Below are 17,337 nucleotides of genomic sequence, written 5' to 3'. Positions count from 1 at the left end.
CCATGTTGTCTGCATGCCCCAAGAGCTCTCCCCAGGCAGTCCCTGTCCCCAGGGGACCTGAACAAACAAGTGGCCACTGCTGTGGTGCAGGAAGGTCTCTCCAATCTTCACACAAGCACTGCAGAATGGTGACATGGAAACCCGCACACAGGGAAAACAGAGGTGGGAGGGATATATTTTTTAGTTCAGGTAAACTCAGAGGAGTGAGGTGATGCCAGAAAAAAAAAACCCCAGTACGAAATTAAAAAGCCTGGCAGAAAGTGGAAATCTCTCCTGTGGGGGTATAAATTCTTTGCTTCAGCCATAGACCAGGATGAGAGGAGCTAGCCAAAACTCCTGGGATGTTTCATCTTCTGTGGTGCAGCCTGTTCCCAGCTGGCATCTTTTCCACCACTTTCCCTCAACCAGCGAGCCATTCCACGCTTCTGATTGCTGGGCCTTTGGCCATCATCTCTCCTGTAAGAGAGCAGTCTTCCAAAAAGGAAGCACACGTGGAGCCAAGAAGACAAAAAGAACAAGTCAAGGCGCCATAGGCAAGCCAGGTTTGCACATATTCTTCCCTGAAATACTGCTGCCTGAGCCAGCAGTATTTCCATGCACTATAATTCCTTGTAAAAGTTTGTGACTTCCCCAAATAACCCAGATAAATGCCACGTCTGCCACGCACACGTTAGAAAAGTTCGGTGCTGTGCTCTGTGCAGAGAAAAAGGCAGACGTGCAGCCTGAGGCTGGGAACCCTGGATTTCAGAGGGAGCAGAGCCTGCAGCCCAACATCCCAAACAGCAGGCAGGCAGAGGCTCTGCCTGAGCAGGAGGTTTTGGTGTGGCCCGTAGTGAGTGTGGCCCGGTGCTTGCAGCCTCCTGTTGTGCCTGCGCTCCTGGAGCTGGAGGTGCAGGGACAGCTCATCGGCAGCTCGGACTGACAGCAGCCGAGGAAAAACAAAGGAAAGCACTTTGCTGGCTCTACTTACCGTCTCGTTTCTGAAGCATCAGTTTAAGCTTATTTCCCCTTGAAACATCTAGAGAAATCAAAATAAAACACATACATTTACTGAGAAGGAAATAACAACAAAATATTATTTCTCAAAAATTGCCAGAAGTATTTTTGTCATAGCTCCAGTTCAACAGGCAAAGCAGACAAGTTTCTCCCAGGAGAAACTTGCTCTCTTTGCTCCCCTTTCCACACTTGAGCTCAATATACACTGCAGGGGAGCTTCTGACACTCCAGCATCCTCTCCCCAGCTCTCTTGGCAAAGGAAACCCTATTCTGGCCTCTTTTCACCAACTCAATTATTATATTTTTCATCAGAAAACTGCAGCTGGTGCCAGTACCAGCACCCAGAGCAGCATGATAATGCTGAAAACCCCTGGTCACTGGGTGAGGTCTGTGCTAACAATCAGACCGCTCCAAAATTGTGCCTGGCATCCTGCCCCAAAGCACATCGAAGCAGTCATCCTGCTGATCCCCACACCGGCAGCGCAACGGGAGACCTGCAAGCGCTCGGCTCTTCCGAAGTGCTTCAGCCGCTGGCAAACAATCGCCTTTTTAAAAGGATGCCCAACTTGCACAAGGTTTGGAGCAAGGTCCCAAAGCTCTCGCCCCCGCGGGATGCCAGGGAAAGTTTTTTGCCGTGCCGGGTTCTGCTTTCCCCGCATCCCGCATCCCGCATCCCGCATCCCGCGCTCACTCACCGGGGGCCGCGCACAGCAGCGGCAGGAGGAGGAAGAGGAGGAGGAGGAGGGGGGTCCCGGGCAGGGCCCCGCGGGAACACGGCGGCGGCATGGGCGGCAGGAGAGGAGAGGAGTCCCACCTGTGCGGGAGGAGAAGGACAGGATGGAGATGGAGGGAGGGACGGAGGAGCGGGAGGGAGGGAAGGGCCAGGCGGGGACGGGCGGGGAGGCGGCGGGGCCGGGGGGGCCAGGGCAGCGCTCCGGTATCGGCACCGGCACCGGCACCGCAGCCCGGGATCCATCCCCTGGGATTGGGCACCCCGCGCTCCGGGAGGGCGGGATTCCTATGGGCAGGACCAGGCTCCCACCCGTGAGCTCGGCCACCTCCCAGAAGCAATTTTATTTTTGTAGTTACACACAATCAATCCAGTGAGACTGGTAAAGACCTTTCAGCGGCTCGTGCAGGCTATTCTGACAGGGGAGCTTAAAAAAAAATTAAATGGCTGTAGCATGTCATTTCGCATTGCTCTTGATATAAACCCTGTTTGTCAGATCCTTGTAACAGTACGTGGAAATGGAGAGATTGTCCTGATGGCAAAAATAAACAGAATCAACCAAAGGTGACTTAGTTCAGGTTTTTCTCTGTCTCCCTTCCTTCCACCGCCCAAACCTACAGAAAATCCCAACGAATTTTAACTGATCAGCTTTAAAAAATAATATGGAAAACTTTTTTCCCTACATATGGACAGTTTTAGTTTATTGTAAGAACTTGGGGACCAAAAGCCAAGTCCACAAACTATGAGCCCTTGCCCAGCAGTTTCATAACTCTAATGGTGCATAAACTTACTCTTGCCTTTTCTGAATTCGTACTTACACCTTCCCTTGGTGAATGAATCTTCTACCAGTTCCTTCCCCTGCAGATGCCAGAAACACCCCAGATGAATTCCTAATGAATTCCTTACCCATCCTCAGACACAAACCTCTCTCTTCTCCCGCAGCAGAGACCCACAGCACTCAGGAGACCATAACGAGCATCGCACCTCCTGCTGACCCTGTGCCAGCAGAGAGCAAGGGAGAGCTGGGCTCGCACTGTAAACTATTTGTGAGAAATCTGGCAAGTGCTGGGGCCTTGGCTCTATGGCAGAAGGATCGGTTCCAGATCAGTTGCAGATGAATGCATACACACACACAGAGTGCATACTGTATATATTGCAATTGTATATAAATATGTACATTGAATATGTGTGTGTATACATACACATAGCCACGAGTGCATGGTGGGGGAGCTGTGCAGGGGTGTGGCAACTCCCTGTGATGAGATGTGGAACCCATACAGGCACAGCAGATCCTGGGGGTGGGACCATACCCCATGGCTGGCTTCACCACTCACTGAAAAATGCAGAAAAATCACCAGAGTAGGCTGGTCCCTCAGCAGTGTCCCAGCCCCAGCCTGAATGCTGCTTCAGGAAATCGTTCCTGCTTGCCCCACACATCTTTCCTCTTCTGAAAAAAAATCACTTATATCTGCACTCAAAGCTTTTCCTTTGCTGTCCTTCATCCCCCAGCACCCCTGAACTAAAGCTTGGGCATCTCTGCTCATCCTTTTTGTAAGGATTTGTCGCAAGGACAGATATTAGGAAGAAATTCTTTACTGCGAGGGTGGTGAGATCCTGGAACTGCTTGCTCAGAGAAGTTCTGGATGCCCCATCTCTGGAAATGTTGAAGGCCAGGTTGGATGGGACTGTCTGAGCAACCTGGTCTTTGGGAAGGTGTCCCTGCTTATGGTGGGGAGGAGTTGGAACGAGATCATCTTTAATGTCACTTCCAACCCAAACCATCCTATGATTCTGTTATCCCAGTCCAAGTGGCAGTGTCAAAGTCGAACAACAGCTCCACCCGAAGTGCCTCTTGCTCTCTGCAGGAACCACATCTTCCCACACAGAGAGAGCAGGAGGGAGAAGCACCTTCCTGATCCCTGTGGTGGAAGCTCTTCCATAGGAGGATGAGGTCCCACCTCAACTCCCATGCAAATGTGAACGAGAACTTGTTCATCTTTTCTGTCACTGTTTCAGAGTGGTCTTTCCCATTCTTCAAGTGTCAGCAGACAACACCATATGTTGGAGCAAACGCCCCTTCTCCTGAATCAAGGCACTCTTTCATCAGGTTTATGCTGACAGCCTGTTTGCTAAAACCACCAGAGATTTTGGGATAGTTATTTTCAGAATATAGCTAGAAGGGACAGAAGTGAAGACTACATGGAAAACTGTGATGGAGTTAATTTATAAAACCAGGGTAATAACTCATGAATATTCATGGTTTACTGCTATACTGGTGATGGTAAAGGGTGTTTTGTTCAGCTGGTTGGTTTGTAACAAGCCTTGTGTGGGAGCTGGGGCTCTGCAGAACTTCAGGTGCTTTGTGCTTCTCAGCCAGGGAAATACAAAGCACAGAACCTCTTCTGAAAGAAACTGCTGGGATAAAATGCAATCTTGTGAAAAGCAGAGAAGGAATTGACTCAAGTACAAGGTTATTGTAGAAATTCATTGGTCTAGTAATGGAAGAAGTGATTGACAGAAGACTATAACACTCAGGTTTAAACTGAGTGCAGTGTCTTCAAGAAGAGGTCATTTTCTCAGTTCAGGGGACAGAAGTTTTTGCCATAAAGTAAAAAAAAAAAAAAAATAACAGCACTTAATTTCAAAGGCGAGAGTGAAAGGTGACTGATGTTTTCCCAGTAGCAATGTCTATTTCTTTTCAGATTGTTTTAAGGACTTAAGACAGTGTTGCCCTAGTATTGCAGTAAGACATATTTTTCTGCTGAGCTTGCAACTACTGCATTATTATTCCAAGTATTTACCCCTGAGTGAATATCCAAGTTTATTGACATGCCTGCAGTGCCCCTTTCTGTTATTTACCATAAAAAAACAGAGTTGCTGTGTGTACAGCTGGAATACTGACTGCAGCGTCTTCCTGAGATCTCTCCATCAGCAGTGACGCTGCTCTCTTTAAAACCTCTCTTCTTCAGCATCACCAGGATCACCAGCCCTTATTCTTGTAGGTGACTTTAACTTGCCAGACATCTGCTGGGAACTTAATACAGCAGAAAAGAGGCAGTGCAGGACGTTCTTAGAGTGTGTGAAGGATAACTTTTTGTCACAGCTGGTGAGTGACCCCATCAGGGGAGAGACTATGTTAGACCTATGCTGTTTGTGAATAGAGATGGGCTGGTGGGAGATGGGGTGGTTGGAAGTCGTTTGGGGGCATAGTGACCATGAAATTACAGAGTTCTCGATATTTGGTCAAATAAGAAGGACCATCAATAAAAAAATTCCCACTAGATTTCTGTAGGGCAGACTTTGGCCGGTTTAGGAGACTTATTCAAAGAGTTCCTTGAGAAGCAGTCCTTAAAAACAAAGGAATTCAGGAAAGATGGGTGTGCTACAAAACAGAGATCTTGAGGGCACAGGAACAGACTGTCCCTGGGTGCTGAAAGATGAGTCAACGAGGCAAACACACAGCCTGGATGGGCAATGAGGTTTTGAAAGAACGTAGGAATTAAAAGAGGATGTATCATCTTTGAAAGGAGAGTCAGGTGTCTCAGAAAATATTTAAGGGAGTTCCTAGGGCATGTAGGAAAAAAATTAGAGAGGCCAAAGCTCAGTTAGAACTTAACTTGGCAACTTTTGTAAAGGACAATAAAAAATGTTTTTACAAATATATTAATGGCAAAAGGAAGGGTAAGACCAACCTTGATTCTCTATTGAATGCAGGAGGGAACTTAGTAACTGCAGATGAGAAGGACGAAGTGCTTAACAGCTTCTTTGCCTCAGTCTTTAGTGGGAAGATGGTTTGTCCTCAGGACAGCTGCCTTCCTGGGCTGGCAGATGGTGTCAGGGAGCAGAATGGTCCCCTTGTTATCCAGGAGGAGGCAGTCAGGGAACTGCTGAGCAGCTTGGTTTTCATAAATCTATGGGACCAAATGGGATCCACCCCAGGGTGATGAGGGAGCTAGTAGATGAAATTGCAAGGCCACTCTTCATAATTTACCAACAGTCCTGGCTCACTGGGGAGATTCCAGATGACTGGAAGCTGGCCAGTGTGATACCCATTCACAAAAAGGGGTAGGAAGGAGGATCCTGGTAGTTATAGGCCACTTAGCCTGACCTCAGTACCTGGTAAGGTAATGGAACAGTTTATACTGAGTGTCATCACACAGCACTGTGTAAAATTTGCAGATGACACTAAGCTGGGAGCATGTGTTGATCTGTTGGAAGGTAGAAGGGCTCTGCAGAGAGACCTGGAACATTTGGATGGATGGGAAGAGTCCAACGGGATAAAGTTACTAAGTCCAAGTGCCAAGTCCTGCATTTTGGCCACAATAACCCCCTGCAGTGTCACAGGCTGGGGACAGTGTGGCTGGACAGTGCCCAGGCAGAAAGGGACCTGGGGGTGCTGCTCAACAGCCGGCTGAACATGAGCCAGCAGTGTGTCCTGGTGGCCAAGAAGGCCAAGGGCCCCTGGCCTGGATCAGGAATGGTGTGGCCAGCAGGAGCAGGGAGGTCATTCTCCCCCTGTACTCAGCACTGGTGAGGTCACACCTTGAGTGCTGTGTCCAGTTCTGTCCCCTCAGTTTAGGAAGGACCTTGAGAGGATGGAGCATGTCCAGAGGAGGAAACGAGGCTGGAGAGGGGCTTGGAACACAAACCCTGTGAGGAACAGCTGAGGGAGCTGGGGTTGTTTAGCCTGGAGAAAAGGAGACTCAGAGGTGACCTCATCACTCTCAACAACTCCCTGAAAAGTGGCTGCAGTCAGGTGGGGTTGGTCTCTTTCACCAGGCAGCACTGACAGAACCAGAGGACACAGTCTTAAGCTGTGCCAAGGGAGATATAGGTTGGGCATTAGGGAAAAATTTTTTATGGAAAAAGTGATAAAGCAGTGGAATGGTCTGCCCAGGCAGGTGGTGGAGTCACCATCCCTGGATGTGTTTAAAAAAAGATTGGATATGGCACTCAGTGCCATGGTTTAGTTGAGGTGTTAGGGCATGGGTTGGACTTGAGGATCTTGAAGGTCTCTTCCAACCTGGTCATTCTGTGTGATTCTGTGTATGGAGGAATTTAAGGCTTATTTTAGGGCTTGATTTGCCTGCATTGGCACATCAGTGCTGGAAGCTCTCTGATGCTGTGGCTGGGCAGCATTCTCAAGGACATTAGGTTTGCACTAATGATGTCATTTGGTTAAATATCTTTCATCATCACTAGTGGTAGTAGTAGACCCTTGATGTCGAAATTTTGTTGAAAGCTGTTAATTAATGCTGTCAGCAGGACTGTTCCCCAGACAGCTCTGGAATGAGGAGCAGTGAGCAGGGCCCCTTTCATGCATGGTGTAAACTCCATCAAGTCCCTCAGCATAACAAAGACCATGGATTGGAGGGATGCCTGCAGCAGGATAGCAGGATGGAGCTGGTGGGTTCATTACTTTCCCAGCATGGGGTTAGACTGAGGGCTATGGTCTTGCAGGCCTGAGGCAAAAACTTGGGAGCAATCCAATGGAAACCACTCTGAACCTGACTTCAAGAATACACAGGCAGAAGCAAGGCAAGGAGCTCGCTAAAGGAATTCTGGTGGATGAGTCTGCTACTTGCCAGCTTTGTCTTTGGAGCCTGCAGGACTAAGTGTATGTTTTTCAGAATAAGCAAAGAAGGCCCTAGATTTTTAAATATCTCTTCAACTTGCAGCAGATTTGGTGACTTCTCAGGCAACTCCATTTCATCTCTGTGATCTCTAAGTTTAGGTGTATTGGTTCTAAGCCCAGCAGTTTAAACTTAAGCTGTCTGAAATGGCATGGGCATGTGTGGCTCTTTAACTGATAAGAATTTTTATGTGTTTTACTATAATTATTATTATTACTATTATTAACATTCTACATTTTGCCTAAAATTTTGTATAAAGAGATCTCTGAATAGCAGAGACTCCTCTGCTTTTGTCTCTCATTGCAGTAGCTGTTGAGAGAACTGCGGTTTGTTCATTAAAATGTAAGAGATAGTATCAGTAATGGCTATTCAAGGATATTCAGTTATTCCAAGCACAAGAAAAAATATACTAAAAAGATTAATCTTGGTTTCTTTCCCTCTTTCTTTGTTAAGATTCATGATTTTAAGTGTTTCATCACAGTAATATTCTTAAATACAGTGTAGATTAAATGCTTATATAATCACAGGGCTCCCAATATTGAATTTCCAAGAAACTCCAACCCCCGCCAAATATAATGAGACAAGATAAAATAATGAGGCTCAACATCAGCATAACTTAATGGGCAAATAGATAAGTTGGAAATAGGCCAGGGAGTGCAGGAGATGACATTTCATCTTTTGCAAATAAGCACCATGTAGATTTTAACAATCCACTAAAATGATCCATTTGATCAAGAACATGACAGCACTGAACAGTGTCCCCAACACCCAGAAAATTATTACTTTCTGCTAATAAAGTTTTTATAAATCTCCCAGCCATATTGTCCAGGTAGAGGCTTGCCTTAGGGTAGACTTGGCGCTCCAAATCATTTTCTGCAGCCTGTTCCAAGAAAACCGCAGGAGCCGTGTTTTCCTTCCAAACAGAAGGAAGAATATTTAAATCATCAGTCAGTTCTTTCCAAAATATTTTGAGTTTCATACTATTTTTTTCCACTGCCCCAGAGATCCCTGACAGTGAGAGGACCAGCCCCAAGTCCCAGGGCAAACACCTTTTCTTTAGGAAAAAGTTTATTTGTCGCTAGCCGTGAGTCTCATTGTCCTTGGCACATGGTTTGGGACACATTTCAGCCATTGCATCTCAACTGGTTGTACTATTTCTTTGGTCCATTTTTGTAATAAATATTAGAGCTCATATTTTTCATAGAAAATAGCTTAAAATAGCTTTTTTTCCTCCTGCTTGGCTACTGGTGATATTTTTCTCATCTTCTATCTGAGCCTGCCAGATAAGAAATGGTGTCTGTTGGTCTGTCCATCCTCCTCCCTTCATTGACTGACAGTACTTTGCTGCCCTCACTGCAGAATTTACCTTACTGCTCTGGTGATAAGCACAATGAGAAGCAGATTAGTTCAGCAAGGTTATCAGATCATAGCTGCTTCCTTTCCACAGAGGGATAAAAACATTCTCTCTCTAAGAAATCCTTCTCCTTTTTCTCTTCCACTGCCTCCAGCATACTTTTAGGATAAACCTGGAAGCATATTGCAAGGCTGCATGTCAGATTTAACAGGAAAGGAGATGGAGAGGGACTGTAGTACATTAACACATGTCTTTCTGACATGGCTTGATTTCATTCAAATCATTCCTTCCTTTACTGCTGTCTTTTGAGATACTTATTTTTTATGCTTCAGAATATTTTTTAACACTTATTTTGAGCAATTTTTTTACTTGTGTTCATTGCCTTATTTTATTATTCACATCCAGAATGCACACTCAATCTCATGAAAACAGAACAAAAAAGCCCCTGGACCCACCCAACAAACAAGCTGCACCTACTCAAAGATTAAGAAATGCAAAAAATCTTAAATCCTAATGATGACACGGGTTAAGTGTGGGCATATTCTAGAGTGGATTTCAGCCTTCACAGGGAAGTTTGCCCCTCAGAAGGCAAACCTGTTCTGCTAGTAAAGAGCCAGAGATGGTGACAGGTGAATATGTAGTAGGTCTGCCCAAGGTTTCCCTCCCTGTGCCTCGGTCCCCACAGTGCCAGGAGCTCGCAGCAATGCTGGACACCCTGAGCATCTCCACTGCAGCCTCACCAGCACAGCCAGGAGCCTCAGAGACCTGCAGGGACACAGCACATGCCTACTGAAGGCAAATAAAACATGTGGGTTTTATTTGAAATGGGAGAAAAAGTGTGTGCAATTTCACGGGGAAGGAAAAGGGGGACATCCCAGAGAGCTGCTGCCACCCTTGGCTCAGTTTGAAGCCCACGTTTCAAAGGTGAGGAGCTGGAACATTGCCTGGAGTGTGCTAGGCATTTTCAGCATAAACAAAACAATCTACTTTCCCCTGCTTGCCCTCTCAGGCAGGTAGGAATCACACAGGCTGCAGTTTTCAGCAGCACTGCCAGCCTGCCCAAGGCAGGCCCACAGGATACAAAAGTCTGCCCAAACAGTTGAAATATAAAATACAGCAGAGTCACCTGCAGCAAAGGGCAGGTGACTGCTCTCTCCTCGGGTCAAAATGAGCCCTTGGGAGTCTGAGGAGCATGCAGTGCATCATAGCTTGGAGCATGATTCTCAGATTATTAGAGCAGAAACCTCACTTGTCTTCCTGACTTTATCACATATGACCTTACACCTCTTCTTGATCTGCTCTTGCTGGCTCTGCTTTATAACTGTGCTTCCCAGTTTCACCAATGCCCTGCCTGTGAAGAAGCTCATGCTCCTGCTCATCTGATGTTGGATTACCTTTCTGATTTACAGTTCAGTTTGTTTCCAGGAGAATGCACTCTCTGTACTCTCTCTGTGCTGCTGCTGCTGAGTAAGAGATGGTGACATCTTTAATCTTCCCCTGTGAAGCTCCACTGCACCCAGCTGTCCCTGGATGCCAGTGACTTCAAAGGGTGGGTGACTGCAGGCTATGGAAATTTGAGGGGAGGGTTTTGCCCATTGTGGTCATTTAGGCACCCACCCCGCAAGTATTCATGCACACATGCATTTTTCATCACAAGAGCCCTGTGGAATCCCATTTATCTCAGAAAGATTAAATCCCACCCTATACCCGGGTATCCCAAAATGCTGTTATACAGAAACGTGGCTCTGCTGGAAAGGTGGGCATTTCATTCCCAGCTCTTTGCTCTCCTGGGCCTGTGTTTGGTGAGTGACAGAAAGGAAGGCTGCTGGTCTCTGATCCCAAATCACAGCTTGGGCCCTGACCCAGCTCACATTAACTCTCCCTGTGCTAGCAGGACTCACAACTCCTTAACTCATGCTGGCTCTCCATCACCCAAGCAGAAGAACCTGCCTGCACTTGTCAATGCAGGCAGGCCTCCAGAGTCCCTGCTTGCTCCTCGAGGCATTGGCAGAATTGCTCTTTTGCCCTGGAGCTCCTGCCACAGAGGATGGCACAGAGGAGATAAGATACTGCCATCTATCTCCAGCATGTTGTTTCCCTATCATCAAAAATATCCTGGTAGGCAAGACAGCCACTGTTGGGTCAGATCACTCAGTTTCTGGGCCAGACTAGATATCAACTTTAGTCTGAAAGTTAATCAGCTTCAGAGAGTTGAATTCTGAGGAAGCAATTCCTCAAGTTGGAATGAGCAATTCAATCACTTACTTTTACCAAAACCAACACAAAATTATTTTGCTTCAACGTCTCTCAAGACCTGCCATTACAAATTGTTGTGTCTGACTTATATTTTTTTAAAGAGGACCACAGTGATTTTTGCTTTAAAGAACGTTGTCCTGGTTTAATACATTGTGAAGGACAGTGACTGCCTTTTTATTAGGTAATGTTACTGCCTAATGGCTACAATGAAAGTATGCTTGCACCTGGTAATTATTTGCTAGAATGGGCTGCAAGTGTAGTACATATTCCTGAATGGTATTTGGAATTGGGGAGGACCTGGGCTGGGTAATGCCCTGATGCCACCAATTTATTTCTCTCATGTGTGAGTCCAGGTTAGGGTTCAGCCATACAGCAGTGAGTAAACACACAGACAAATCTTTGAGGATTTCTTTTACCTTTCAGAAATGGCACAGGCACAGTAATGACCTATGATAGATTGGGAGAGGCCACACAGTAGTATTAGATAGTTTATTTTTACTTGAGTTAAAACTGGAATAGAAGCATCTTCAAAAGACAGTCACTTAAACTTTTAATTTTTATGTTGATTAATGTAGTTGCAGGGACAGTAATAAAACTTTGATGATGGTAATCACATAGAATCATTTAGGTGGGAAAAGACATCCAAGATCAGCAAGTCCAGCCACTGACCAATCACCACCTGGTCAACTAAACCATGGTATGCAGTGCTATGTCCAGTTGTTTCTTAAACACTTCCAGGGATGGAGACTCCACCATCTCCATAGGGAGTCCACTCCAGTGTTGTTATCCTTTCTGTGAAGAAGTTCTTCGTGAATTTCAGTTATTGATAATCACTCATTACCAGAGATGGTAGTGATAGAAACACTTAATAAGGAAAGACCTTTAAGACCATGGAGTCCAACAATAAACCTTCACTGTCAAGTCCACCACTAAACCATGTCTCTAAGTGCCAAATCCATGCATCCTTTAAAAACCTCCAGGAATGGTGACTCCAATGCTTCCCCAGACAGCAGGGAGGAGATTGGAGCAGATAGGAAGCTTTCTACTGTTTAGTCTTTTCAATTAAGAGAAAATGACAGATCAGTCATACTTTGAAGAACAACATACCCATCATGGGAGCACACTTTTCAGAGACAGAGCCTGGCTGGCTGCTGTGCAAAGTTTAAGTGTCTGGGTAAGTTAAGTCCTGGTTCTGCTAATTTAAATACAATAGTTATCCTTGGGTTTAATAAAGCCAACCCTTTACCCTTGATAATTTCATATGAAAAGATTTGTCATGGGGTTTGAGTTGGCTATATAATGAGAAATTATTTTACACTTAAAAAAAAAAGCACCAAATGCAACCAAATCACTGATTATTATAAAGCTACTACACATGTCCATGGAAAAGCTTTTCCATAATACTAATTTCACATGACTTACTGATTTTATTTTGTACTTAAAACAATCCATACTGAGATGATTGAAGAGGAAGGGGAGAAATACACAAATGAGATGAAAAATACATAGCAGAAAGAAGAGAGAAATACACAGTGGAGAGAGGATTTTTTATCTGATAAGAAGGAACATATGTTGTAAGGTATTTTAGTAAGGAAGCCAAAACCCTCAAATCTCCACTGCTGTCACCATTCCTATAGAATTCCCATCAAACCTGCAGTCTCAATACATGAATCAATCAATCAGTCTCCCTAGCCATGGAGAGATCCCACTGCCCAAGGCATAGATTGATTTCCCTGCAAGCACACAGGCAACTCCAGGCAAGGCTAAAAAAAGAAACAGATTAAAACAAAGGCTGACAGAATACCTTCATTTTGGTTTCATTACAAATTCCAACTCTTTTATTTCATCCAAGCTGTCTTTCTCCTATTCATCTCCAGTCTCCACTTACACATCATATATTTTCATTTAAAAATAAGCTGTCATTACAGAGGAGTAAACTCTTATATGTAAATAAACAATACAAACTAGGAATATTAATCAGAGATCTAAGTATATTTTCTGCATAGCAAATATGTCAGAAAATATATCTTCCTATTCCCTTCCCTGACTATATGGGCAGTTTCAGGGACAAATTATCCCAAATGATCTGAGGCTGAGTTTATTGACTTATGAAACATATGTATTTTATTTACTGATATCTGAATTCTGTGCAGGGAGAATGTATGTGTAAGTAGTGGAGCACTTTTAACCAAATTGGATGTGTAATAGGCTCAGAGTCTACCTTGTAAGGGGAAACATCAGATAGATGTTAATGACTTCTAAAGAATTGTCTTGGACTTATGGGGATCTTTCTTAATCATGGAGAGTTCTTTTTCTCCTTGTCAAAAGACAGTCTCTGTCACAGGTCCTGAAATATGACTTTTATATAGGGATGTCAGAAGACCTGAATTATGCATGTGATCAGCCCATAGTCATCTAGCCTTAAAATCAATGCATCTCTCTTGGATGTGAAAGGAAGGAGAAGACAGGTGGTAGTGTACAGTTAGTACATTTACAAGTCACCTGTAAAACAGATTTCTCCACATTTATACGAAAATGCCAGCTGAAGCCAACTTTCCTCCAACCTAACCAATATTGTTTTCCCATCAATTGCTCAGCAGTGGCTTCAGGCAATACCTGAAAAAGGTTGGTGTCTGATGACAGCACTACAAGGAACCGAGAGGCTGCAAGAGGCAGAGAGGCAAAGGGCCGGGATGTAACATTAGAAAGACCAACAGACAAGAGCGATTTTACAAGGCCTTGACAAATTCCGTTTACTCTCCAAAGTTAAAGACTTGTGCTTGTGCCTCCTGCCAAGAATGAAAACTCATCCTCCTGCAGAGGTTGAAATCTGTGTGGTGAGTGGTAAGAATATTCTCTGTAAGCACATCCTTCACAAAGCAAAGGAACGTAGACGTGCATTTTCCCATAGCTACAATGAGACCCAACCATCAGAGTTGGCTGCCACAGGGAAGGACTGACATAAGGGTTTATCCCTCTTACAACTGAAAATCCAGGAGTGATGCATGCTCTGCTAACTGATCAATTCTAAAGGCTTCAGCATCTTTTCTCAGTACTTACACTTGGCAATCAATATTTTCAGAGGCCACAGACACAGTCTTAAAGGCCTCCCATCTGTCTGTCACCAAAAAGCTTCTCATCTCTGTATGTCTGAATCAGTATTCACAGGGACTGAAGTTGTATTAAAAAAATACATTGAGTATGAGGCCTTTAAAAAATGCAGTGGTGGATTATTACAGAGTGTCAGTGGTTTCAACACCCAAATGAACATTCACGTGAGAAGCCCCAGAAAACAGCAGATCCCACACAGTTTCTTACAGACAACCCCATTGTACATCATTAAATCTTCCCTGTAGTAAATCAAGCCAAACACAGCATGCAAACATTCTGTATTTCAGTCTGTGCTAAATAAAATGCTTTTTCCTATTGTTTTTTAATGACAGATGTTTCCCTTTGAATTTTCATGCACTAGCACAGATCATTCTACTGTGACCTTAAAACTCTACATGAATGCATGTGAATAAACTGCAGTGGTAAAATATGCAGAACCTCTGCATGCCAATTTTTTTTAAACATCATCTGTTCATCACTGTTCCCTGCACTTGTTAAAGGATGATATTCTTCCACTCTACCAAAACTTCCCTAAACAAGAAAATTCATTTAAAAAGTCCAAAGTAAGACTTATTCATGAGAATGTCTTCTTTATTAGGCACTTGTTTGAGGCCAAGAATATAGCTTGCATTTTAGGTCTTAGTAAGGACTTACTTAGGAGGACCTTAGGAGGTTTTAGTAAAAGTTCAGTTCAAAGAGTTTAGGAGCAGCCCATGCCTGATTTAACCACATGCCTCCAAACAGCATCTACAGAGCAGACTCCTTGCCCCAGGTCCTCTTGCCCAGCCTGCAGCACAGCATTTTCCTGCAGGACTGTGGTGAGCTGTCACTTCTGACCATTTCAATCAGTCCAGCTGTAGGGATGCTGTGGCTGGGTTGGGACGTGTGTGCCCTTGCAGCACTGCAGCTACAACTGCATCACTGAGTTTTTAATGTCTTCTGCAAACCTGGCTCAAGTTTTCAGGCTATCTGGACTATGAGCTGGTAAAATCCAGCCTGAGAAGGTGGGGCAACCAAGCCTTTACAAACATATTAACTGTTGATCAGATTTGAAGATTAAAAATACACTGTGGCTGCTGCCTTCAGCTTGCTCTCAGGAATCACACTGAAGCTGAGCCACTCAATTGTCAAGCTTTCTTTTGTTACAAATACTCTCCCTTTATTCCCCAAACATGGCATTCTTAATTGTATCTATAAATTACTTTTTCAGTCCTCTTGTGTAGCAGCACGAAAAGCAAGTTTTAACATGGCATGTGACAAATCTACAGAAGTACACAAACCATAAGACATCTGTGTTACAAACTGCACATTTCATCAAAGAAGTGATTTTTAAAAGTTGCTTTCTCATTGGTCAGCTGCAACAAAGAAAGTAATAACAAACAAACAATAGATTTCCCAGAGACTCTGCTAATATCCCCTCTATGTCCATTCACTTCTAATACTCTCAGCCATTTCCTCTGCTGCAGAGCATGCATTCACACACCAGTGTGTACACCCACAGGCATGCACAGATGGACAAAGAGCATCCTTCCAGCAAGGAAAATTCCTGCATGAGGCTACAGACCATTGAAGCCTAAATCATTTCTTAATGACACCCCATAGCTGTTGTCAGGGAAGGAGTAAGACCCCACAATAATTTTTTCTAAAGAACACTGATTTTTTTTGACATTCCTCCCCTTCCTCTAGCAGACAAATATTTTATCAGTTTACCTTTAATGCAATATGCTTCCTGTCTCCTTCCCAGGATGGGAATGCCTGGCTGGAAGAAATGACCTTTCCTGCCACAGAACAAGTTTCTCTTTATTCCAGCATGCCTCGCCTGCTGCAAGCAGGGCAAGGAGCGGCCCAGGCTGCGAGCGCGGGAGCCACGGGACTGGTGGGGATGCCGGGCGTGAAAGGCGAGTTTATTCTGCCTCTCCCAAATCCCAGCCCCTTGGCTGGAGGCGTCTACACAGCACTCCTTGGACCAAGTGTGGAGAATCACATTTCTCCTTGATCAGGCCGGCTGCCTGCAGGAAGATGATTGCAAGCAGATGTACCCATGTGCTCATGTGAAAGGAATTTCAGCTTTTGTGTCAGCTGTACTGTACCATGAGCTCCCAGCTCCAGGGAGCATTTTAGTGCTCTTTAATTCCTTGCAGGTGCTGGGAACCAGAATGTGTTGGCACAGCAGAGCTGACACACAGGAGGGACAGCACACCTGGGGTCAGCAGGAGGGCCAGAGGCCAAAGGCAAGACCAGAAGGTTCCCCTTACTGCAGGGAACAAGGCTGGGGTTCATAAAGACCCATTTTCCTCATAAACACCCATCATGCTCAAAACTTCACGAGGCTGTGTCAGCAAAACTCTGTTTTATCACAAGTGCAGTGATTTCAATCTCTTGTTACAGATGATCGGGGCAATAAACAAGATGGACATCAATAATATCAAATTAATTTATCCAAATATGTATTTAACAAAGAACAGAAAATGAGTGCGGCATCTGTATAATACAAACTCTTTTTTTTTTCAGTGGGATATCCCAGTAATGTTTCAAATGGCTAAGGACATTGCAATCAATTTCAAGAAACATTTGATGCAGTTACAGCAGTATTCTGGAGGCACATTACATATTTTTAGTGCCAGAATGGCTAAGATACATATCCAGACATTCAGTGGAAATGGATGTACCTTTGGATCATACTTCAGGATATCAGGCCACATCAGGGGGAATATTCCTGCTCACAGCACATAGCTGGACACACAGTGGCAAAGCAGCTGTGAGCAGTCCATAAAGGCCCAGACACTGCACATGGGGCTCACCCACAGGCAGGCAGCCACATGCCCACCTTCAGGTAGTAGTACTGGCAATAGGGGCTTTGCTTATTGCCACCACTTGGAAATAATATGATCATGCAGATCTCAAAAGTACCACCAATGTGGCTTGCTGTTAACTCAGCAAAACCCAGTCCACCTGGCACAGATTTTTAAACCTAAATGAACAGCACCTGGAAGCCACCAAAAGCCTTTTCTTTGCTTTGCTGACTCCATAGAAAACATCAGTGCTTACTCGAGGAGATGTCCTCTTAGAAAAATAAAATTTAGCTTCAGGTCTGATCTGTGAAGCTCCGATGCAGTGAATGTTTTTTTAACAGCAAAACTGGGTTAAACAAACTCTGCCCTGCTTTTCCCCACATTGCTGTGTCTGCCTACACAGCCCTTCATGCAGTGGTCCAGATCAGGAAAGCAGCTTTGGCAGCAAATATCCCAAGGGAAAAG

At 44.7% G+C, this 17,337-nt stretch overlaps 1 protein-coding gene across 2 annotated transcripts in view; it reads right to left on the bottom strand.

Moving 5' to 3' along the window:
• The window catches only part of ECRG4 (ECRG4 augurin precursor), a 65,589-nt gene that overhangs the window by 4,063 nt on the left and 44,189 nt on the right, over positions 1-17,337 (bottom strand). Inside the window, exons 1-3 of one of the 2 annotated variants that reach the window (XM_014893440.2) lie at positions 15,791-15,958; positions 1,692-1,810; positions 971-1,018 (exon numbers count right to left, since the gene is read on the bottom strand). In XM_014893440.2, the coding sequence (XP_014748926.1) occupies positions 971-1,018; positions 1,692-1,782 (139 nt within the window). In that variant the 5' untranslated portion in view covers positions 1,783-1,810; positions 15,791-15,958. Of the gene's footprint in view, positions 1-970; positions 1,019-1,691; positions 1,811-15,790; positions 15,959-17,337 lie in introns of those variants that run through there. The other variant, XM_088160099.1, reaches the window with a different exon arrangement.

Source organism: Sturnus vulgaris, chromosome 2 (genome assembly GCF_052056855.1).
Source record: "Sturnus vulgaris isolate bStuVul1 chromosome 2, bStuVul1.hap1, whole genome shotgun sequence".
In the NCBI taxonomy this organism is placed as follows: Eukaryota; Metazoa; Chordata; class Aves; order Passeriformes; family Sturnidae; genus Sturnus; species Sturnus vulgaris.
Note: the sequence above shows the minus strand (reverse complement) of the source record. Positions and strands in the feature narration are given on the sequence as shown.